Source organism: Zophobas morio, unplaced genomic scaffold (assembly GCF_036711695.1).
Source record: "Zophobas morio isolate AGI-343-1 ecotype UQ-CSIRO unplaced genomic scaffold, CSIRO_AGI_Zmor_V1 ptg000031l, whole genome shotgun sequence".
NCBI classification, from domain to species: Eukaryota; Metazoa; Arthropoda; class Insecta; order Coleoptera; family Tenebrionidae; genus Zophobas; species Zophobas morio.
The window spans coordinates 12,494,653-12,520,240 of NW_026972136.1; the positions used below are offsets into that span (position 1 = coordinate 12,494,653).

A 25,588-nucleotide genomic window follows, 5' to 3' on the forward strand; every position below is an offset into this window, starting at 1 on the left:
GAACAAAGTTATGTTTTCTCTTAATGACTACATAAATCTTTTGCTTTTTGGAATATTTTTTACAAAAGCTCAACCAATTACAGGTTATCGCAAAAAATTCAAGTGTCCGGGTTTTTTTGTCTGGGAGTGTATTTAGCTGAGTACTGAGTGAAAACCTACTTTACTTACATTTTCACGAAAAATATCATAATTCGGCGTCCATGCTTTAAAAATGCGTCATTTTAATGCAATCACATGATTATTATCAGAGCAAAATTACAATTTTTTTTTTACGAGAGCGTTTATTGGATACCACAGCTTCCTGAAAGAAAGATAAGAAAACTGCGCCGTTGTATACACATACATACTACACTATTAACATAATTTTGCTTATCACATTCTTACTAAAACTTGAAAAAGAAATCGTAATAAGCAGAACCTCATCAGTTATTTGCATCACATGGTGTTGTCAATTCTTATACTCCTCGTAGTGAAAATAAAAACTTCTATTTCAACTTTTCTTTCCGTCAGTGTAACATGAAGTGAACTTGGCAGTTTAAAAATAAAATTAAAGAATTAGTTTTAAAAGTAAACAATTTTCGTTTTAAATTTACCACCTTTTTCACTGTTTACTCATTTAGAACCATTTGTAAACAAGAAAAGGGGCGGTGCGACCAGAGTTTTATTAGTCACAGTTTTATATTTGACAGTTGTCATTCATTTTTTATTATCTGTTTGGAATTTACTTATCGTTTTATTATTTTTAACAAAAATATTAGCAACCTTTTTGCCCACTTCATAGCTGTTTAAAACACCACCACCTCTAACTTTACAAGTTTCCCAGAACGACTGACAAAATCAACAGGTGAGGATAAGGTTATGTTATTTTCTATGTGTAATAAAAATACGTAAACGTTACACACAATGCTTATCAAAGTCGCTCTTAAACAATACATTTAACGCAAACAATGATTTTATTATCACCTTATCAAACAATTCGTGTTATCAGAATAATCAGCGCTATTTTTTGTAGCTAGTCCCAGTATCACGATGCGAGCAGTGTTGATTTAAGACACCATTCATAAGACCGAAAACTAGGAACATGGGTACCGTATGGAAAGTGCTAACAAGAAAAAAAGTTCTCGATCCAGTGTCTGCCGAACAGTCTGAATTGGGCAGAATTTTAAACACACTCGATTTGACAGCACTGGGTGTTGGAAGCACTTTAGGTGTGGGAGTTTATGTGCTAGCGGGACACGTTGCAAAGGATACAGCTGGGCCGGCAGTGGTTCTTTCGTTCCTCATAGCCACAATTGCTTCAGTTTTCGCTGGTAAGTCTCGATTATCTCATCGTGGGAATGTTACATGTTGGTTACTTCCGAGTGTACAGCAGTATCAGGAGTCGTAATAATTAATGGCGTATTAAATAACGTTGGATGATAACCTTTGAGCAAGATGTGTGTCATTATGTAAATAGAAATCAAATCACATATTTCGGTGCATTGGCGTTTCACATTATTTATTAAAAGATACGGTATATTTAATTTAATGTATTTAGTCTGTTATGAAAACTGTAACGTCTTATCAAATTCGTTAAAATCATTTTAATGATTTGAGATGTGACACATGTATCTGTTATTTATTCCACTTCCACAAATTGTTTATGAAGAATTAAATATATTCGCAATTATTGCAAATTCGTAATTATTAATAGGTGGCTACTATGATAAACGTTTGGATCACGTGATTAAAAGTTGTGACATGAAACGTCAAAATTAATGGTAAATTTTATTTTACTATGGTGGCTGCGGATGATTTTTTGAGTCATGTTTTGACAATTTTTAATTGTCGTTTAGCATCTAGACGTTGAAGAGAACGGTCGTCGTCTGCTGCCTACGAAACTGCAGTATTTTCCATCTCCTTGGTCAACAGGTTCACTTCAAAAAAAGAAAATTTTATATATGAAGTCAATTTTACCCTGTTTTGAATTTGGTACAAGTAGGCCCCTTTAGAACACTTGTTTTTTTAATCATTTTCCCCTGTTTTTTCAAGATAACTTTTTAATAAAGTTAAATTTTTGAGAAAATTACCCTGTTTTTGCAAACGCACCCTTTCAAAAAAGTCAACATTTCAAGGAAAATACCCCGCTTTTCTAAACAAGAATGCGGTTTCGTCCAAACAAATTTCCCTTTCAAAAACACTCAAAATTAGGAATTTTGCCTTGTGTTAAAGACGTTGTCCTGTTAGGACCCTTCAGAACACTTTGTTTTTTTTTTAAGACTTTGACCTTGTTTTCAAAGGTATGTTTAAAAAAGCAAAACTACATGGGCTTGGTCAGCACAAACCATTGTTTTATCAAATTGACCCCATTTTTACTTCCCGAGCGTAAGCAAAGGAAGTATTGTAATCGAGTCCGTCGGCCGACTCTCTACATTTACGTTTTCTCGATCTTTCATGACCCCTAGAAGACGAAGAAATAGGTCTCCCATTTTCGTCTGTCTGTCCGTCTGTCCGTCCGTCTGTCCGTCCGTCTGTCCGTCTGCCCCCGGATTATTATTAGACAGATAATCTCCGAAAGTACTCGACCGATTGTTGTGAAATTTTGTACTTACATTAAGAATATCATGTAGATGGTAAAACGCTAACCAAAATTTGTCTAATCATCCCCACCACTAATGCGATGACGTCACTTCAAAATTGTACATAGTAAATGGGTTTTCAATTGTATAAAATAACATAGTCCTACACATGTAGTTTACAACTCTGAATCGACTTTTCACCCGAAACGTCCAGATTTTTGGAAAAAAAATCAAAATTATAAAACAACATTTTGAAATTTAATTTTTAATCTGCTAACCAGAATGTTTTGAAATGTTGCAGATGTTTTAAGGCTATAAAGAGCATCATCAATCTTTAGTCAAAAAATATTTGCTTATCCCCTCCAAAAACTTGATGACGTCAGCTCAAAAGTTTGTGGAATAAATCATATCTAAAATGTACAAAATATGATGAGTCTGTACTTGTGATCTATCACTCCATTCATATTTTTTGGATTTGCATATACAGGGTGACTCAAAAAAATTAATGAATGCGTAAATATATTTTATTGATTTAATCAGGAACTACAAAACGGAATGCTCTGACATCTTGCACATGTTTTAAGGTTATAAAGAGCATAATAAATGTTTAGTCAAAATATATTTGCTTATCCCCTCCAAAAACTTGATGACGTCAGCTCGAAAATTTGCCGAATAAATCATATCTAAAATGTACAAAATATGATCAGTCTGTACTTGTGATCTATCACTCCATTCATATTTTTTGGATTTGCATATACAGGGTGATTCAAGAAAATAAATGAAAGCGTAAATTTATTTTACTGATTTACTCAGGAACTACAAAACCGAATGCTTCGACATCTTGAAGATATTTTAAAATTATCATAAGCATGGTAAATTTTTGATCAAAACGTATTTGGTCGTCCCCCCTAAAAAATTTATGACGTCACCACAAAATTTTGCTGAATAAATCCTATCTAAAATGTACAAAATATGGTGAGTCTCTTCTTGTGATTTATCATTCCATTCAAATTTTTTCGATTTGCATATACAGGGTGACTCAAAAAAATTAATGAATGCGTAAATTTATTTTATTGATTTAATCAGGAACTACAAAACCGAATGCTTTGAAATCTTGTAGATGTTTTAAGGTTATAAAGAGCATAATAAATTTTTAGTCAAAATATATTTGGTTATCTTCTACAAAAAACTGATGACGTCAGCTCAAAAGTTTGCCGAATAAATCGTATCTAAAATGTACAAAATATGATGAGTCTGTACTTGTGATTTATCATTCCATTCATATTTTTCGATTGGCATATACAGGGTGACTGAAAAAAATTAATGAATGCGTCAATTTATTTTATCGATTTAATCAGGAATTACAAAACCGAATGCTTTGAAATCTTGGAAATGTTTTAAAGTTATTATAAGCATGGTAAACTTTTGTTCAAAATGTATTTGTTCATCCCTCCTAAAAAAATTGATGACGTCACCCTTAAATTTTGCTGAATAAATCCTATCTAAAATGCAAAAAATATGATGAGTTTGTACTTGTGATTTATCATTCCATTCATATTTTTTAGATTTTCTTAAGAGATGGTTCAAAAAAATTAATGAAGTCAATTTATTTTATTGATTAAATTAAAGGCAACACTTATTATTAGTATTACACCCCAACCAACCCAATTTGGTAGACACAAAATTTGTTAAAGGAAAAACTCGGTTGAAACATAAGGGTAGCACGCTTATTTACATCGACTTTAACATTACAGACCTGCATTTGTTTTATGCGTTCACTTGGTTCCGCGAATGTGAAATAGACATGTTTATAATCAACCAATTGTGAATTTCACCGTCAAGAATTAAAATAAAACCCAATGTTTTATATAATAAGCGGAAGTCGAAGCAATAAAACCGATGGTCGTTTTGTTTACAGTTTCTCTGTTTGACTCTCACGTATGCTGTTACGCCTGTCATCTTAAATTAAGAATGTTTATACATACACGATTTTCAGTTGCTTCTGATACGTATACGTGAGTAAATTGTTTCGTTATTTTATTGATTATTACAAATCAATATTCAAAACGACCCAATTCATTTTCCCGAAAATTTGAGAATATAATAATTTTATTCTTAGTATTACACTACATCTATCCCAACTGATATACGTGTCCTTGCAAAAATGTTGATGACGTCATCGCAATTTTTTTTTAAATTCCCACTACAAAAATGTAATGAGAAAAAAAAACACAATAGGCATGCAGTCGTCAAGTTTCCGACAGCGAGGGAAGTACTGTCTAAACTCTTTAGACCAATTTTTCAAGGTACCTTTGTTAAAAGTGAAAATTCACTTTTTTGCCCTGTTTTTCTATTGGGTCACTTCCGCACACAACACGTTTTTATGGGGTCAATTTATTAAAAAAATTAAAACATTTTAAGAGAAAAATAATTTATTCAATTAATTCGCATACAAAATAATAATACCCCTAATATAATTAAACTCCAGCTCCATTCCGCGGCGGCCCCTCTGAATCGGTGGAACATAAAATCAAGTGTTTAACCATTCTTAAAGCTAGTTTACACTATCCGATTTTCGTATTCTGTTTACACTTCTCGATTCTGCATTCGATATTTCGCAGATAGAACGGTGTCTATTTTCGTTCGATTTTCCTTTCGAGATTTTTGCAGCGCATGCGCAGGTAATGCTCAATCCATCACCGATCAGCTGACGAGACGTCATGAATTATTATATTATCTAGGCATGCTTATTTAGTAATGTTTCCACTTGCGCAAACGCAATAACCAGACAAATGCAACAAACTGAGTCAACAATCTAATAATAAATACATAACCTCAATGCAAGCAGAATGACAGCATTTTGACAGATTTCTGATTTTTGACAGCATCATCGAACTTAAAAATCTAATGCTATGTCATAGATGAATATAGATGCGACATACAGGCTGATTGTGCAAAACCACCCTTATTGACATTGGAGTCCTAAACCGCCAAAGGCAAGCGTCAAATTTAAATAGTCGATGCCAAGAAAAAAACTTAATTCACTACAACTCGTCGCCTGGGAACTTGTTTGATTTACAGACCAGAGCGCGCTCAGGCCAATGTCGACTCTAAGCGTTCAGAAGCGATTTGGTTGGTTTAGACTATAATTTCTGAGGGAAATAGTTGTTTGGTCGGTTTTTATAACGACAAAGTGAATATTTTTGGTACATATTTAGATGATTTTATATATTTTGTTTAACTAAGAATTAATTCTTTATTTGTGTTTTATACTAGCAAAACGTCTTAAACTAAGAATATTGTTGAAATCGTAATAACCCAATCGATTTTTTTCGGGAAAACGTTTTGGAAACACTATGTTCTATTTTGTATGAATTTTTTTAAATGTTTGTAGTGACAATTTTTGTGGTTGTTTTCGATACACTGTATGCTATTAACAGTGAGAAAAAAATGAACAATTAAAATAATGGAAAATTCGAAAAATCGAGAAATCGAAACTCCCAAATTTAAAAAATCGGATAACTGAAAAATCGAAACATCGAAAATCTGGAAAATCGAAAAACTGAGAAATCGAAAAATCTAAAGATCAAGAAGTCGTGGAGTCGAAAAGTCGAACAATTGAGAAACCGAAATAGGTCAAAATCGAAAAATCGAAAAGTTAAAAATTGAACAATTTATAAATTGAGAAATTGACAATCAAAATATCGAAAAATCCAAATCTCGATAAATCGAGAAATCAAAAAACTCGAAAAATTGAAAAATTGAGAGATTGGAAGATCAAAAGAACGAGAAATCGAAAAGTGGTGAAGTCGAAAAATCGAAAAATAGAGAAATCGACAAACAAAAAGTTAAAAGTTGAAAAATTGGAAAAGTGGAAAAATCAAAAAATGAAAAAAACGGAAAACTGGAAAAACCGAGAAACCGAAACAGGCCAAAATAAAAAATTGAAAAAATGATAATTCGAAAACCTGAACAATCAAATCTCGATAAATCGGGAATGAAAAATTAACAAATCGAAAAATTGAAAACAGAACATCTAAAACCAGGAAGTCTAAAAATAGAAAGATTAAGAAATATTGAAAAATTAAAATTTCAAAAGATTGAAAAATCTAAAATTGAAAAATCGAAAAAGTAAAAAGGTCATCATCGAAAAACCCAGAAGTCAAAAATAGAAAAGCCGAAGAATTGAAATATTGAAAAATCCTAAAACTGAAATACCTAAAAACTGAAAAATCGAAAAATCAAAAAAGTGAAGTCGAAAAATAGAAACCTTAAAAAATCAAAAATTGAAAAATCAAAAACCTGAAAAATCAAAAAATTAAAGAATTGAAGAACAGGGAAATCGAAACACTCGAAGGTCAAGAAATGGGAAAATCAAGACATCGATTAATTAAAAAATCGAAAAATTGACAAAACGGCAATTGAAAAACTAAAACCGGGAAGTCGAAAAATCGATTGATTAAGAAATCAAAACATTTGAAAAATTCAAAAACTTGAAAAACTGAAATATCAAAGAACTGAAATGAAAAATCGAGAAATCGAAAAATCTAAAATTTTAAATATAGAAAAATTAAAATACCAAAAAATTGAGAAATCTAACATTTAAAAATCGAAAAAGTAAAAAGTCGACACATCGAAAAATCCAGAAGTCAAAAATGGAAAAGTCGAAGAACAGAAATATTGAAAAATCCCAAAACTGAAATATCGAAAAACTGAAAAATGAAAGAAAAACTCACGAAGCGAAAAACCCAAAAATCCCAAAACTGAAATATCCAAAAACTGAGAATCTAAAGAATCGAAAAATTGAGAAATCGAAAAATCACAAAAGTGAAGTCGAAATATCGAAACCTAAAAAAATCGAAAAATTGAATAATAAGTAAACTGAAAAATCCCAAAACTGAAATGTCCAAAAACTGAGAAATTAAAAAATTGAAAAATTGAGAAAACGAAAAATCAAAAAGTGAAGTTGAAACATCGAAACCTGAAAAAATAGAAAAATTGAAAAACCAAAAAACCTGAAAAATCAATTAATTGAAAAACGAAAAATAGAGAGTTTATAAAAGTCAAAACTTGAAAAATCAAAATATTTAAAAATCGTAAAATTGAAGGAAAAACTGAAAATCGAGAAATTGAAAAATTGAGGAATTGTAAAATCCAAACATTGAAAAATAAATAGGAATAAACTGAAAAGTCCCCAAACTAAAATTTTGAAAAACTGAGAATTCGAAAGTTGAAACAGCAGAAATTATGGTCGAAACCGGTTAAGAGGTGTATCGGATCATAGATCATGGCTTATAAATCAAATCTTTTCCGAACGCTTAGAGTCGACATTGGCCTGAGTGCGCTCTGGTCCGTAGATCAAACAAGTTCTCAGACGACGAACTGTAATTCGTGTGACCTGAATTAAAGTGAAGGAAACAGTAAGTAAATCTAGTATCAATTTGTCGAAAGTAAAACGCGTCGTTAAAAATATTATGACATTTTTCAAAAATCGAAAAGCCGAAAAGTAAAAAAACGAAAAACCGATAAATCGAAACATCGAAAAATTCAAAAACTGACACAATCAAAACATCGAAACATCCGAATCTCGATAAATCGAGTTCTCAAAAAATTGAAAACTCGAAAAATTCACAAATCGAAATATATGTATATAAAACAGTTGAAAATTGAAAAATCTGAAGTTTAAAAAACGAAAAACTGAAGAATTGAAGAACTGAAAAATCGAAACTGCGAATTCGAGAAACGGTAAAATAAAAATATATATATATATATAAATCGAAAAATCGGAAAACTGAAAATTTGTCAAAATTTGAAAAATTGTAAAATAGAAATTACTGAAGAACTGGAAAATCAAAAAATCCAGAAATCGAAAAATCCAAAATTTAAAACATTCAACAATTGAAATATCGCAAAATTGAAAAATGGAAAAATCCAAACCTCAAAAAAGAAAAATTTGAAAATCTAAAACTTAAAAATCGAAAAACTGAAAAATCGACAAATCCAAACTCCAGAATTTAAAAAAAATGAAAAATCGAAACATCGAAAAATTGGAAAATCAAAAAACCCAGAAACCCAGAAACCCAAAAATCGAAACATCGAGAAATAGAAAAAAATTGAGAAATTGAGCAATCAAAACATCCAAACATCTGAATTCGATAAATCGAGAAATAAAAAAAAATTGAAAAATTATAAAAGAAAAATTAAAACATCGAAAAGTGGAAAAAAATTAAGAAATCGAAGTATAAAACTGTCGAAAATTTGAGAAATCCAAAGTTTAACGAAAAATTGGAAATCCAAAAAGTGAAAAAAGGGTGGAAACCCAAAAACTGCAAACTGAAAAATTTTAAAATTGGAAAATCGATAGAAACAACAAAAATTAAGGAAATGAAAATGCAGAATAAAAATCGGGGAGTTGAAAAATTGAGAGGACGGAAAATTGAAAAAGGGTACAATTAGAAATCGAGAATGTGAAAAATGGAAAAATGAGAAATTGTAATATTGAAAATTGGAAAATTTGGAAGTCGACAAATTGTAAAATTGAAAAATCAAAATTAAAAAACGAAAAAGTGTATAATAAAAACTTAAAAAATGTACAAAGTGAAAATCAAACTTGAAAATTTGAAGAAAAATTGCTAAAAACCTGAAAATTTGAAAAATTTAATAAAGGAAAAATTGTAAAATCGAAAGAAACAACAAAAAATAAAGGAAATCAAAGAAAGGAAAAATAAAAAAAAGAAATGTGTATTGTAAAATCAAAATATTGAATATTAAAGAAACTGAAAAATTGGAAGACTGGAAATCCAAAAACTGCAAATTGAAAAATTTTAAACGTGGAAAATCATGGAATTGAAAAACGAAAGCCTGAAAATTTGAAAAATTGAATAAATAAAGAATTGTAAATCGAAAGAAATAACAAAAAAATAAAGGAAATAAAGAAACCAAAAATTGTGTTATAAATTGGAGAAACGTGGAGAAAACATAAAATTAGTCATTCGCCAGATGGATCTCTTTACTGCGTTATCAGCAAAAAAATCTCTAGATCGAATCTTACAATTATCCGACAACACTGAATATGTTATACCGGACTTCAAGAGCGAGGAAAGTGCTGTCTAAATAACTTTAGAGATCTAAAAATCTCAAGAAACATTAGATTTTTTAAACGAAATTACACATTTATTTAAAAACTTTAAAATTGGTGCAAAAGTGTACTGGAAACCGATACAGAATGGAGGTATGTTAACAACTCAAACAATCTTAGGTATTAAAAAATTATTTGTTAAATGCTAAAAAAACAAATATTTGTATACATTGCGTTTTTCTCAAGATGTACTTGAAAATGTATTTGGTCAAGTGAGATTTCGTCAAAAAGTTCCCAACGCTTTACAATACAAACAAATTTTAAAAAACATTGTTTTTCAGTTTTTTGGCATAAACATTTCAGAAGGTAGTTATCTAAGTGAAAACGCCAATTTATTAAATAGTGACTTATTACTAAGTACTATGTAATCCAGAACGCGATAGTAACTTACATAACAGGTTCCGAAGGATTTACTTCTAAATGATTTAAAAGAGCAGTCTATTCTTCTAGCTTTGCCTGAATCAACTTTTCATCTATTTTCACTTAATTACATCATATTTGTTATAATTTTGAATAAAAAACGACGGTGATAGACTCAAACTTTGAGGAAAATGCCCTGAAGTGGTATAATGAGTAGGAAAGTGATTGTAGTGACTCATAAATTGCTAAAAATGATGCAATAATCAGTAATCTAGACAACGGATGTCCGTCAGACCCAGGAAGGTCAAACTCGGCACGGCTCGTGCGGGATGGGAATTTAGTGCAGTTACTAAATTAATAATTAAGTTTTCGCTAATTGTATTTATGAAATAAGTGACGATTAAATTCACTGATTATCACCCGCTATGATTTCCGGTGATGCACGCGTTGCCACTTATAATCGTGACGTAGCCCGACAGAAATCCGCTCTCTAGTAATTATAGTTTTGAAAGCCAACAAGTACTGACGGATTCAGAGGAGATTACTACTAACAACACTGATTTAAGCATCGAGAAGCTCCCGAAATTCCAATTATTAAAATAACTTTCATGGCTAAATATTTGAAATCATCAGCTTGTCTTAAGCTACTGTCGAATTTCGACTTTTTGGCACTGTTTCCCTCGCCTTGTTTTTTTAGATAGGCTCGAATTATAAAATTTGATATTACGAACTTAATTTTTTTAATGATAACGCTATCATACAAGATACAATAATTCCTAGGTATAATACTCGTGCCGCTAAAAACGCGTCGACTTCGCTCACTGACGTCACGTAATGAGAACGAATCAAATGAATTACATTGGGGATACGTTGAAATCAGTATAAGGACGGTTTTTTTCCACTTTTTTCGTCTAAAATAAATATTAATTACTCATATTAAAAATAATGAAGAAAGTAAGTTCTCTTCACTGGATTATGATTCTTTCTTAATTCTTAAATTAAACAGAAAAATTAAATTAATGTGAACTGTATTAGAGAAGCTTATTACGGCAATTATTGTAATAAATGGACCTAATAAATTAATATTTGATGTGAATAGTTCAATAAAATAAACATATTGTTCTAAAAATCATGACAATGATAATGACACTTTCAATGTTCCCTATAATCTAATCTTACAATTACCTTTAAATTACACCTATAATGGAATTATAGATGTAATTGATTATTTAAAAAAAATCGTTTAATTTTATTTTGCCTTCATTCAATGAACAGTAAATCCATATGTCACGGGTATGACAGAATGAGGACATTTTTTATTTTTTATTTTAAATCAGAGATATTTTAGAACAAATACCATTGGTAGCATGTAGATTACACTGTCAAAAATGATTTATAAAAAAATTTATTATATTTTTTTTATTTTTATATTTTGCCTTCTTGTTCTAATATGTATAAACTTCTTTTCGTAACATGAAATTTAAAACATCTTTAAAAAGGAAAATTTGTATAAGGAAATATCGACTCTGCAATTGGGCTCCGCCCCATAATTGCAAAATCCATATTTCCCTGTAAATATGTACCATTTTAACCTTGTTTTAAGTTTCTTGTTATGAAAAGGTGGCTAGATATATTAAGAAAAGAAAAGACAAAATAGAAGCCCCACCCACCCACCCTATCGCAATTCAGATGATCTCTTTCATTCGTCGTAAGCCGAGGGGCGGAGCTTAACTGCAAACTCCTTATTTCTCTACGAGAAATAAAAAACATTTTTTTTTAGTATCGTGAGGGTCAAGAATACTAGGTATATTAAGAAAAAATTAAAGCCAAAGATTAAGGCCCACCCATACTTGCCCAGATCTAAATATGTAGTAATGAAGGTTTTTATTCGTTGCCAGACATAGGGGCGGAGCCTAATCGCAAAATCCATACTTCCCTACAAAAATTTACCATTTGAAACGTGTTTAAGTGTGTAATATATATATGGAAATATATATCTCTTTTTAAGAAGTAATGCATATGCACGAGGTCCAGCTGAATATATGGTAATTGCTCGGGAGATGTCTTCAACCGTCCATATTGGTTTTGGGGATTTTGCAATTTTTTTATTTGTTTGGGCGTGAACAATGTCCTTAAAGCTAGTACTTTTATCAAGATAAAACTGATTTTGGCAGATGCCATATTTTCTAAGAAAATAGAGGGTCGGTGGGCGGGGCTAGTCCTTGCTTGCTTATTAAATAACCAACAAAAATAAGAATATTTTTCAAAAATTAAAAAAAAATTGGTCGAAAGTTGATTCAACAGAAATTTCTTCGCTCCAGAAGTAGAATGATACATAAAAAATAAACACCCAATGAGATTTAGCAATTAAAATAGTGGCAAAATCAGTCTAATCTTAGCAAGTACTAGCCCCGCCCACCCGCCCCCTTTTTTCTCAGAGGGTATGTCATCTGCCAAAATCAGTCTTTTCTTACTGTCCATTCGCCCTCTATTTTGACTTTGGCAAATGATATACCTTCCAAGAAAACAGAGGGCGGGTGGGCGGGGCTAGGTCTGTTAAGATTCTTAGCAGGCGGCAGCCCTCTTCATCCGCCCTCTATTTTGATTTTGGCAAATGATATACCTTCCAAGAAAATAGAGGGCGGGTGGGTGGGGCTAATGCCTTCTAAGATTCTTAACACATACTAGCCCCACCCACCCACCCTCTATTTTCTTGGAAAGTATGTCATCTGCCAAAATCAGTCTTTTCTTACTGTCCATTCGCCCTCTATTTTGACTTTGGCAAATGATATACCTTCCAAGAAAACAGAGGGCGGGTGGGCGGGGCTAGTATCTGTTAAGATTTTTAGCAGACGGTAGCCCTTTTCATCTGCCCTCTATTTTGATTTTGGCAAATATTATACCTTCCAAGAAAATAGAGGGCGGGTGGGTGGGGCCAACGCCTCCTAAGATTCTTAGCAATTACAATTACCTATAAATTACACCTATAATGGAATTATAGATGTAATTGATTATTTAAAAAAATCGTCTAATTTTATTTTGCCTTCATTCAATGAACAGTAAATCCATATGTCACGGGTATGACAGAATGAGGACATTTTTTATTTTTTATTTTAAATCAGAGATATTTTAGAACAAATACCATTGGTAGCATGTAGATTACACTGTCAAAAATGATTTATAAAAAAATTGACAAGATACAATAATCGGTAAGAGACTAAGAAAACAATATATGGCGTCACGGGCGTGATTCGTAAAAAATTGAGTTTAATGTTTTAAAGAAAAACCATTTTGCTGTTCCTTCAATTCACAAACTAACGAAGAATAGGTAATAGGTTTTTGTCATAAATTACTTGGAATAACCCATACAATTTTACACTGCATCATTTAAAATAGTGTCACGGGTGTGACGTAAATTAGCAACGGGCGTGACATACATACCTTGAATATTAAAAATTATAGTAAAACTGGCATAATAAAATAAAATTATATCACAAGAAGAACGATTTTATTAACGTTTTAATATTTTAACATTTTTGACCTGAGAACGGTTACCTTTTGGGTATTATTCACACAGTTGTATCTATAAACAAACAGTTTGCCTTTTGTTTCTTGATCCACGTATTTCAAATTTTGAGTATTGGAACTAAGATGAACACTCCTGAAGCACAAGAAGCGTGCAGAAGCGATGTAGACATTATTCAGGTATTTTGTCATTTTGTGGTAACTGCTAAAAATGGAAATTACGTATATGTAAAGATCCCTACATATACGGAATTGATTGCAACCAAATTACTAGATTTACATGGCCTACCTTTGTCTATAAACACCCTGAACGGTTTATACTATTTATTTGTCAACAGTGTAAAGTTTGTCTAGAATTATAAGAATTTTATGGACTCCCAAAGTTAATTCAATTTTACAGTCCTGTTGTCAGTTTTATTGTTTAGCTGAAGAGCGGGGCGAACTCAGGTACAGAAAAGATCGGCTTTCTCCTGACAGGCTCTTTACCTGTACAATAGAATTGACGCCTGAGCTGTGAAACAAATTAACGTTGGGAGTCCATAAAATTCTTATAATTCTGGACAAACTTTACAAGAGGCAAAGATAGAGGTCAATTTTCCTTTGTATAATTTTGATTAGAAAAATAGTAAGTATATGCTTCCCTAATTTTTGTTTCATCGAATGATAAGACGCATATTTTTTTCTAAGTTGGTCATCTCAGTCTGTTTAATAATGTTAATTACTTGTTTTAGAATACTCGGCATGATTTTAATTTTCTTTGTCCACGATCTAAGTGTCGAGACACTTGGAAATAGATATCTCTTTTTAAGAAGTAATGCATATGCACGAGGTCCAGCTGAATGAATATATGGTAATTGCTCGGAAGATGTCTTCAACCGTCCATATTGGTTTTGGGGATTTTGCAATTTTTTTATTTGTTTGGGCGTGAACAATGTCCTTAAAGCTTGACTTTCTTGCTTCAATTTCTTATTTTCTTTTTCAAGAAAAATAATTTTTTGTTCTAAAGTGTCTGTTTCAGTGTTTGTACTGTAGAAACAAAACAATATGCATATCTACTCTGTACAAAAATCATATCCGTTTATCCCTAAGAACAAAAGAAAAAGGCAAAATCTTTCAAAATAATAAGAATATACCCCGTAGATTTAGAAGTTGAAGGTATATCTTCAAAAGTCGCAGAAATCTCTACAGGTTTTTTGTTTCTATAAAGTAAAGGTAATACACTAAATCTCTGAAATCACAGCATTGTTAATAACAATTAAATCCCAATTGTTCTCCATCATTCGTAACCATTATTGTTATTTTTCCAAAAAATGGTACATAGGGCGTAAATAACTACAGCGATGAACAAAATTGTGAATTACAAAAAAATACGGCATCATAATGTACAACTAAAAAAAATACTTCACAATCTTTATAAATGGTGAAAAAGAAGCACAATCTTTGTGTAAGCATTTCATTATAATTTCCAGGTTTCAAATTTTGATGCGCCCTGCATATGCATGTCGTGTATCCGTAGGATGACTATAATAAGGTTTATTTTTATTTCATTTTTACGGTGATTGTACCTAATACAGATGATAAATCTATAATATATATAATCAATGTCGACAATGTCGATAGATTTATTTTATGCCTCATGAGATTTCCAAGATTGTGTATCTCGAGTGATTCATTATTAACGGAGATAAAACATTTTTTTGGTCTGATAACCTGACGCTTGTTTTCTATTCATCATATTAATAAGAAAAGCCAAGGTTTATGTTGTATTTTGCAAAAGGATGAGTGCAACACCAAACCTTTTTTTTTCATGTAGCCCCTTATTTTTAACACGTCACGATAATAGAATTTGGATTGAAATACTTTCCAGCTTTATTGTTTTATTTTGCTTTGATTATTATTATTTGTAACGATTTTATGTTCGTAGTCACTTCATATTTCGTGATATAGAAAACAAAGCTATCCCAATCTCCGAATGTTACAAAAATGTGAAACTATCGGTATGTCAGAATCTTTCAAGTATCATATATCTATGTACCTATAGTGTACAAACTTTAGGATGACTGTAGATACATGAAAAAATGTTATTCATTGATTGGCTAATTGAAGATAAAGTTGCCATTAATTGTTAATTAAAATCTATATTTTGTTTCGTAAATTTATATATAATTAAAGTTCTGATTCTAACTAATATCGGCCATACGATACAACTAAACAGAGTGATGAAAATGTCTATTTTTATTACAGGTCTGTGTTATGCCGAATTTGGTGCCCGAACACCTAGAGCCGGTTCTGCCTACATTTACAGTTACGTATGTGTTGGTGAATTCATAGCATTCGTAATAGGATGGAACCTAGTCCTAGAATATGTCATAGGTAACCCACGCAAATACGCAAAAAACACTATTTCGTTTGCTTGTTTTTAGGATCTGCAAGCGTAGCAAGAGGTTTAAGCCTTTATTTAGACACCCTAATCAACGATACTCTTAAAGATTGTTTCATTGACATAGCTCCGCTAGGAAATGTTTCCTTTATGTCGGCGTATTTTGACTTCTTTGCATTTGGTATTTCCTTAATCTTGGCTGTTGCTTTAGCTTTCGGCTTAAAAGAAAGCAGCTGGGCTAACAATATCTTCACTCTAGTAAACTTGGCAGTAGTTTTGTTCGTTGTGATCGCTGGTGCTACTAAAGGTGAGTGTCGTGGAGAAACTTACGTAGTAGTAACAGAATAATATTTAGCGTCGACTGAAAACTGGAATCTTGTAATAAACGCAACAAACTCAACAGACGAAAATAAGGGCACTGGAGGCTTTTTCCCTTTTGGTGTTGAAGGGATGATTAAAGGTGCCGCAACGTGCTTTTATGGTTTTGTCGGCTTCGACTGTATTGCAACCACGGGTGAAGAAGTAAAGAATCCGAAGAAAGCAATACCGTTTGCGATCATCCTGTCATTATTCATAATTTTTTTAGCTTACTTTGGCACATCGACGGTTGTAACTCTCATGGTGCCGTATTATGACCAAGTACGTATTTGTTTAACTTAGGAAGTAGTATATTGGGATGATCTGAATTGTAGGACCCAAATGCTCCGCTTCCTCACGCTTTTGAAAGCGTAGGCTTGGAATGGGCAAAATGGGTGGTAGCGATTGGTGGTATTTTTGGTTTGTGTGCCAGGTGAATTATACGTGAGTTTTATCTCGTTAGTAATGTTATCGTTTCAGTCTTTTTGGTGCAATGTTTCCACTGCCGAGAATAATATACGCAATGGCTTCTGACAGCATAATCTTTCGTTTCCTTGGACAAGTAAGTTCGAGGTTTAAAACGCCCGTAGTGGGCACACTTCTGGCTGGACTTTTAACGGGCTTAATGGCGGCACTTTTTGAACTTAAGCAGCTGGTTAATATGATGTCTATTGGAACATTGTTGGCCTATACTATAGTAGCAGCCAGCGTGCTTTTATTACGGTAAGAACACTCGATGTTGATATTTTGAATCTAAATTTTTGTATTGTCCTGTTTGTGCTATACGTCTCTAAGTGTTGTGCATTGTCCATTAGCTACGAAGTCGATAAAGGCGTCGTATACGAACCTCTTTTAAAGTCCTTTTCGGACTCGGAGGATTATGATACGTAAGTAAGTCGTTCACTAAAGTAATCCAGTTAGAACAGACACATATTTCTCGACGTTTTTGTTACAGATATACCGAAAGCAGAGCATTGGATATCGGAGAAACGAGTGACGAGATTGAGTTGATCAGTGACGAGTTCACTTCTTCGAATATTTTCAAGCAAATCTTCAATTGCGGACGTCAGCAGTACCCTTCAGAAGTTTCCGAAAGGATCGTCAAGGTGGAAGTGTGTCTCTACTGTATTTTATGCGTTCTTATAGGCTTGTGTGCCATGTATTTGAATAGCCAGATCAGAGATGGTGAAATTTGGGCAATAGTATTGACAGCCGTGGTTGTTGCATTGGCGGTTTTGGTTGTCATGTCGATGACTACGCAGCCCAAATCGAGAAAGGAGCTGTCTTTTAAAGTGAGTACCAATACAAACCGTTTCTTCAAATTGTAACGAAATGTCATTTGAAATTTTTGTTTCAAACGTGTTGATCATGTTCCGTCTGTTTTTATCTTTTCTCCCGCGACTTTAGGTCTTATTTCGCTGTTTTATAGGGTTTAATATGGTTTTGTTTCTGACGTTTTTATGGGACTACTGTATCGTAAATCATCGGATTTTTTTAACTTGATTCGCGATTTTTATGGTGTACGATTCTGCGCATGTTGTTTGCAATGTCTGACAAGCGCAATGATATTTGCAATTTGCGAATATGCGAATTTTGTTCTTACGTTCGGGGATGGATGGTCGAGTTTGATTATCTGTTTGAATGGTACTATATGCAGATTAGGACATGCGTGTTAAGTAATTAAGATCTGCAAATTGTCGAATTTTGTTATGTTTTGGGGATTTGTTATTCGCCTTTTTGTTACGATTTTCTCGTGAACGAATTTAGTAATGGCTCGTCACAACTCGATTTATGCTTAAACTAATTCATAATGAAATTGATTGTGTGACGTAAATTTTAAGCTTATTTTAACGTTAAATAATTGAGTTTGAGTAACTTATAACATGAATTGTAGTCCGTATTGGGACAAAATAATTTTCTATTCAAGTGTTTCACTTCATTTCCTGGCAATACAAACACAGCTAGACTGGAAAAACTGAGTTAATTAATTTTATTTCATATTTTTTAATGGTGGAGCGACATCATTTAATGACTTCATATGGAACGCATTACCCGTAAGTGCTAACATTTAAAAAAAATATTATCTTGATGGGTAACCCGAAAGTAGAATACCTTGTATAATTGAAAATATGTAATTGTAAACTGTAACCTTAAATGATTTCTTTAGACTGCGCATTGATTAAATACATATAGATAGACCCATGCTATTGTTTGGAGCGAACAGGCCAACGGCCGGCGAACAAGAGATGGCGCACCAACAGTCGGCCGTCAAACGCCGGCGAAAAGCTTGGACACCAATCGCGCGCGTAGATAACCCAAATCGCAGCAACAATACATTTAATAAAGCTACCACTCGACAGAGGGCGACGAAAACAATGTGTAAAAATCTCATAGTAACCATTTATATAATTTGCAACGTTGCCAGATGAGCCTAGCACAACTTTGCCGTTATTTCTAGTCGATTAGATTTTATTTCGTTTAAAAGTTTCTGGTGAATAAATGGAATTATTATAATGAATAAACAATACAAACAAATTATTACTTGTTATTTTAAATACTTGTTAGTGTTGATGAAAACATAAATGGTAATTAAAGTTATTCTAAATACGGTCAGGTCCGGTAGTTCAAATTTTACAGTACGAGTGATATGTTTCAGGACGAGTAGGTAGCCGAGTCTTTAATTTCGAAACGAGTACTGCGAAAAGAGTTACCGGACGTATGTTGTTATGTATTTTATTTCATACTGTCAACATACTTTTTTATTCGATAATATTATTATTATTTTGAAAAAAAATCCAAATCGAGTCACTTTTTCTGACATCGTTAGCAACCGCTCTTTGGTAAATGTTGTAATTTGTTTATTCGTGCAAATCAGCATCATATGTTTAAACACATAGTACTTATAACACTTTACAGGACTTATTGTTTTGTATAATCCGACTCGATGGACGAATGTTTTGTGCAATCCGTCTCGAAGGACCAATGTTTGTGCAACTCGGCTCGTCCTACCAGTATTTTTTGTAATCTGGTTGATACGACAATGTGATACCGAATTGTACTTTGATATTGATTTAAGGACCTTTGTTTTCTTGCGTGCGAGATAATAGACAGCGTTCGGTTTCGATGTTTAATACAGGACGGGTACAGAAGTACTAAATTTACATTTGTATTTACAATAACAGGTAAAGCAAAAGAGACCCAAAAGGGTCAGTGGCCGCTTCCGGAAATGGAAGACTTGTCCTTTTTGGCCACGGAGGTAGAAGAGTGTCTCTTCTACCTCCGTGTTTTTGGCTCAATTTTATCGGACTTGTCCGTTTTTTTGATTTTACCGGAATAGTTCGATCCAGTAAAACGTCAAACTTGACATAGTATGAAGTAAAATAAATAAATTTTATGATGTAAATACAATTAAGTGTATCGATAATAATTCGCTACTGAAAATTTATTGAAATATAATTTGTGTTAAAAAAAGATTTTTGTGGTTTTATGGTTTATTAAATGTAATTAAAATAAATAATATCAAGAACTTGTATTATATATCAAAAACATTCATTGTAAATAAGAAAATTATGTAAATAAACCATAAAACCATACAAAATTTTCCTGCGACCTCTATTCAAAATCCCAGTTTACCAATAGGAATTAAGGCACAAAGATGTTTCACTGAATTTATTACCGATTTTTCAAGAAAAGTATGCTTATAAGCCTATAAGCGTCTAATGGGTTAAAACAACAAATAATAATCACAATTTATTTGTTTTATGTGTTCATTACAATAATCCCATTTATTTACCAGAAACTTCTAAATGAAATAATATCTGGTTGACGAGAAATATCCGCAAATTTGTGTTAGGCTCATCTGGCAACGTTTTCGGTAGGTAGGTATCAATGGAATAATGCGATTAGGTATACTGACCGTTTTAAGGAGTGCTCGTCCAATAGTGCGTAAACTAAAAGATTTGGTAATTTTCTTGGAAGAGTTTGTTTCTTCAATGAAAATTTATGGTTTTTAATTCTTCGGCCGCTTGAAAGTCTCGCCATGTGAAAATAGATTATTTGATAACCTGTTTCGTAATAATTGTAAATACGAACAAAAGCATATTTGCATATTCTAAACAACTGGCCATATCGATTCCAAACTTGTACAGATATGTTTTTTAATGTTTCTGTTTTCAATGAAATAAATTTTATTTGCAAAATACTTAATGTCTAACGACATATCACGCATACATACTACCCCATTTACTATATTTTCAATCTGTGCATTTTTCGCTTCATTCGTAGGAGCCAAGTAAGAAGTATCAGTGAGACCGGCGGTCTTTCAATAGCTCGTAAATGAAAAGATTTAGTAAAGTTTCCTAGAACAGTCTGTCTCTTCATAAAAAAATTTAGACATTTTTACTATGAAATATAGGTACAATACGCTATATTCCACTGTTTGTTTTCTTTGAGATACGACTAGTTCTTGTGCCGAAGTGAAACACCAAAAAGTCTAAAGTTCGGAAATCAGAGTGAATTTTAAAACACATAAAACGACTTCTTTATTTATTTAAATATTGTCCTGTAACGTCCTGCGACGTGGAATGGAGTTTCTTAATGTACAAAAGTATGTTAGATAATAACCGAAAAATTTTCTTGATTAAAACTAAAGGAAACACAATTATTACTTGGAATAAAAATAAAGAATATCAAGAACTTGTGCTATGTATTAAAAATATTTAATTTCAAATAAGTAAATTATGTTAATAAACCATAAAACCACAAAAATCTTTTTTTAACACAAATTATATTTCAATAAATTTTCAGTAGCGAATTATCGATATACTCAATTGTATTTACATCATAATAGTTATTTATTATACAAGCGGTTAAAGTGAATGTTTAATGAGCGGCCAGTTTAAGGCGAGAGCGGCGTATGCCGCGAGCGCCTTAAGACCACGAGTTACACATTCATTTTAACCGCGAGTGTAATACAAACTTTTATTCAATTTTGACAACCCCAAGTCCCAAATTGTGAAAAAATTGGTGATTCAAAGTTCACATTCGAGAAACGTCAGAATTGACAGCGACCAAATAAAAGTTTTATATGCGTAGAATTTAGGTTACAATATCAGGTGTGTGTGTGTGTAGTATGTGACTCTGGCGACGGTGTTTGTTTATTTTAAACAAACTAAAATTATCGAAAAATTGCAAAATCATGCAAGATTCCAACGGCAAAACTTGCTCCCAAAAAAGAGCAAATCACAAAGTGTATCAAAAGTTCCTTAGATGGAAAGAGCAGCAAGGCATTGGAGAAATTACAGAAATGGTAACCATGGTTTTAAAACAGCAAAATAAAAATTTTATTTCGCTAGCGGTTTAAAAATTTTATGGTGCTACCGGATAAACCAAAGCTTTAGTGGCCTACTGACGGCAAAATAAACGTTTGTTTACATGTCAAAATTGAATAAAATTTATTTATTTTACTTTATACTATGTCAAGTTTGACGTTTTACTGGATCGAACGATTCCGGTAAAATAAAAAAAACGGACAAGTCCGATAAAATTGAGCCAAAAAGGACAAGTGTTCCATTTCCGGAAGCGGCCACTGACCCTTTTGGGTCTCTTTTGCTTTACCTGTTATTGTAAATACAAATGTAAATTTAGTACTTCTGTAACCGTCCTGTATTAAACATCGAAACCGAACGCTGTCTATTATCTCGCACGCAAGAAAACAAAGGTCGTTGGAGCAATATCAAAGTACAATTCGGTATCACATTGTCGTATCAACCAGATTACAAAAAATACCGGTAGGACGAGCCGAGTTGCACAAACATTGGTCCTTCGAGACGGATTGCACAAAACATTCGTCCATCGAGTCGGATTATACAAAACAATAAGTCCTGTAAAGTGTTATAAGTACTATGTGTTTAAACATATGATGCTGATTTGCACGAATAAACAAATTAAAACATTTACCAAAGAGCGGTTGCTAACGATGTCAGAAAAAGTGACTCGATTTGGATTTTTTCTCAAAATAATAATAATATTATCGAATAAAAAAGTATGTTGACAGTATGAAATAAAATACATAACAACATACGTCCGGTAACTCTTTTCGCAGTACTCGTTTCGAAATTAAAGACTCGGCTACCTACTCGTCCTGAAACATATCACTCGTACTGTAAAATTTGAACTACCGGACCGGACCGTATTTAGAATAACTTTAATTACCATTTATGTTTTCATCAACACTAACAAGTATTTAAAATAACAAGTAATAATTTGTTTGTATTGTTTATTCATTATAATAATTCCATTTATTCACCAGAAACTTTTAAACGAAATAAAATCTAATCGACTAGAAATAACGGCAAAGTTGTGCTAGGCTCATCTGGCAACGTTGCAAATTATATAAATGGTTACTATGAGATTTTTACACATTGTTTTCGTCGCCCTCTGTCGAGTGGTAGCTTTATTAAATGTATTGTTGCTGCGATTTGGGTTATCTACGCGCGCGATTGGTGTCCAAGCTTTTCGCCGGCGTTTGACGGCCGACTGTTGGTGCGCCATCTCTTGTTCGCCGGCCGTTGGCCTGTTTGCTCCAAACAATAGCATGGGTCTATCTATATGTATTTAATCAATGGACTGCGTAAAAATTTTTGTACCAGTCCACATGAAAACCCGGTATTGATAAACTAAACATCATAAATAATCAATTATTTTTAGGTTCCTTTGGTACCTCTTGTTCCGGCCCTCAGTATCCTGATCAACATCTACTTGATGTTAATGCTTGACAACAACACGTGGATACGTTTCGGTGTATGGATGGCTGTAGGTGAGTAAAGAAACTTTTCGTTTCTCTCTTTTTCCTTACAAAATGCACGCTGTAAATAATACGCATGGGTATTCAGGCCTCCCCATTTACTATTTTTCTGTAAAAACCCATTCCGATGCACGAAACGAGAGCATATGCAGTCACCCTTCCATCTCAGCCGGCGAAAAAATCAACGGCTATGCTAATCACGGCTACCTCGAGGACGAAATAATTTCAACGAAAACGAAAAAAGGCCCTGCACCACCTCCCCCCACTCTTAAGAATATCGAAGCAACTATTGCCGATTTGGACGAGATGCTAGAAAACGAAGAAGCCAACATAACCACAGATCGAAAATATTCCGCCGACTCTATGTCCCTTGCTTCGAATGTTTTACGTGAAGAAAATGTCCAAGCTGATGTTCATTGTTCCGATGTTCCCCTTACACCTGCCAAAGACGAGCCTCCTTTGTGTCAGTCTAGTGATGTAACTTGTTCCGACCCTGTGTCCCATAATAGTGACGTTACTAATGCGCACGTCGCCGATACTACGGATTCCGCTGTACTGGAATCGGAAGATACGGTTCAAAATGACGACGCAGAGCCTGCTGCTGTTGTTGTAGGTATACCGTTAATACCAGAAGAACCTGAAGAACCTGAAGAACAAGGCCCTGTCGTTAAAATAGCACTGATGCCAGAAGATGCACACGTTGAAGAAGAACAAGAAGAACCACCTACGGAAGAGCAAAGTCTCATAGTAAATACAAACGAAACAATTTCCCAGGAGAGTCAACCAGTCCCTGTTGAAAATGAAACAACTACAGAGGAAAACGAGAAGATAATTGAAGAAAGCGAACCCAAAAATCCAGTGATTCCACCCCCTCCTCCACTTACAGAAGAAATGGAAACATTTAATGACACACCAAGACCACACTTTGACAAGAATGTTTTCAGCGGTGTTAAATTAAGATCGATTCATGACAGGAAACCTGAAACGCCACCTATCGATTATTCTCGACAAAATTCGACCGTCGGTCCAGCGGACACTAATTTAAAATTTGGAACACAAGAATATAAGGAGTTTATAGAACAGCTAGACCAAAAATTACAACAGGGTTATATACCAGCACACGTGGCTGTTGAATTAAAGAAAAAACCAGTTTTGAAGAACACTACTTCGCATATTGCTAATGAAGATGTTGTCAATGATAGTATCGATCGGGATGATGCAAAAAAGAAACTTGCTCTATTTTTGGAACGGACGAATAGTTTACCGGCTTTTACTGTAAGAAATGGGCCAAATTCGGATCGAAAATATATCGGCAAGAAAATAAATGAAGTCGAATCAGATTTATCGGGTTACAAAGAACAGCACAGGCAAAATATGGAAAATATTTTTAGAAGTGTTAGGTTACGAAAGGAGGATAGTTTTAAAAATACGTCAAGAAGCGATGATTTAACTAATGCGTCACCAGGCCCTCATGAAAAGAAAGCAAAGGAGAATGAGGATATTGACCGTTCAGAACATCGGAAAAATATGGATGGTATTTTTCAGAGTATTAGACTAATGAAAGTTGATAGTTTTAAAAACGATGAATCTCACTGATGCAGACAAGACAGTTCGTTGATATTTGACGATATGATATTATAGAAATGACGAAGGACGAAGGACTGATGATGGAGATTACACGCTTTATGTTCTATCCTTTTTTGTTGCTTTTTACCCCTAATTCTTTTCTCACTGTATGCTTCCTAACTCTGCATGATAACCTTTCCTCAACTAATAGTTAAACATTATAAACGATATTAAAGTTTGTGGAACTATCATGGAGTTCTTTACAGGTTTTTCAATTTATGGACTTTATGGTCTTCCAAATAGTGTAAGAACGTACAGAAATTATGAAAGATTAGAATAAATGCCTTAATTTTATCATAATTAAATTATAATTATATATTTTATATTGTAAAATTTAATTTAATAAAATAATTGTACATATGACAATACGTTTAATTAGTGTGGCGCTTCGAGTGACTCCAATACTTGGCGATAATATTCAGAATGAAAATACGGTGAAAATATTTTGTTACGGATCAATTTCCAGTATGTTTCGCGATTTGTTTTCCATTTGTTGATAATCTCGTCGACTGATGATTTAGGTACTTCAAAACTTGTCTCACTACTGTTGCTGTTGTCTGCGCGTGTTTCCATTGATAGTTGAAAAGAAAGCTTGTCGCAGGTGTTGCTTTGAAAATCAGAAACATAAGTAACAAGTTGTTTAATTCCTTCAAATAAGACTTTAAATTTTTCTCCCCCATCATTCATTTCCAGGAACTTCGTCATTGACGCAACGATCTCTGGATCGTGCAACAAATTATGAAACCCGCATAAGATTCGATAAGTAACATAACAAATCTGCGGCTCTGGAACAACACTGTCTTTATATTTTTTCAAATAAATGTCGCGTGGTTTACACG

At 33.0% G+C, this 25,588-nt stretch overlaps 1 protein-coding gene across 1 annotated transcript; it reads left to right on the forward strand.

Annotated features, from left to right (window-relative positions):
• The first annotated feature begins 407 nt into the window (after positions 1-407).
• LOC135139660 (high affinity cationic amino acid transporter 1-like) lies at positions 408-24,949 on the forward strand. Its single transcript, XM_064069962.1, has 11 exons — positions 408-844; positions 1,013-1,310; positions 15,826-15,954; positions 16,005-16,268; positions 16,317-16,600; positions 16,654-16,751; positions 16,799-17,041; positions 17,134-17,205; positions 17,274-17,610; positions 23,027-23,135; positions 23,212-24,949. The coding sequence occupies exons 2-11, from the start codon at positions 1,082-1,084 to the stop codon at positions 24,717-24,719; spliced, it is 3,273 nt and encodes a 1,090-aa protein (XP_063926032.1). The 5' UTR covers positions 408-844; positions 1,013-1,081; the 3' UTR covers positions 24,720-24,949.
• Positions 24,950-25,588: the final 639 nt, after the last annotated feature.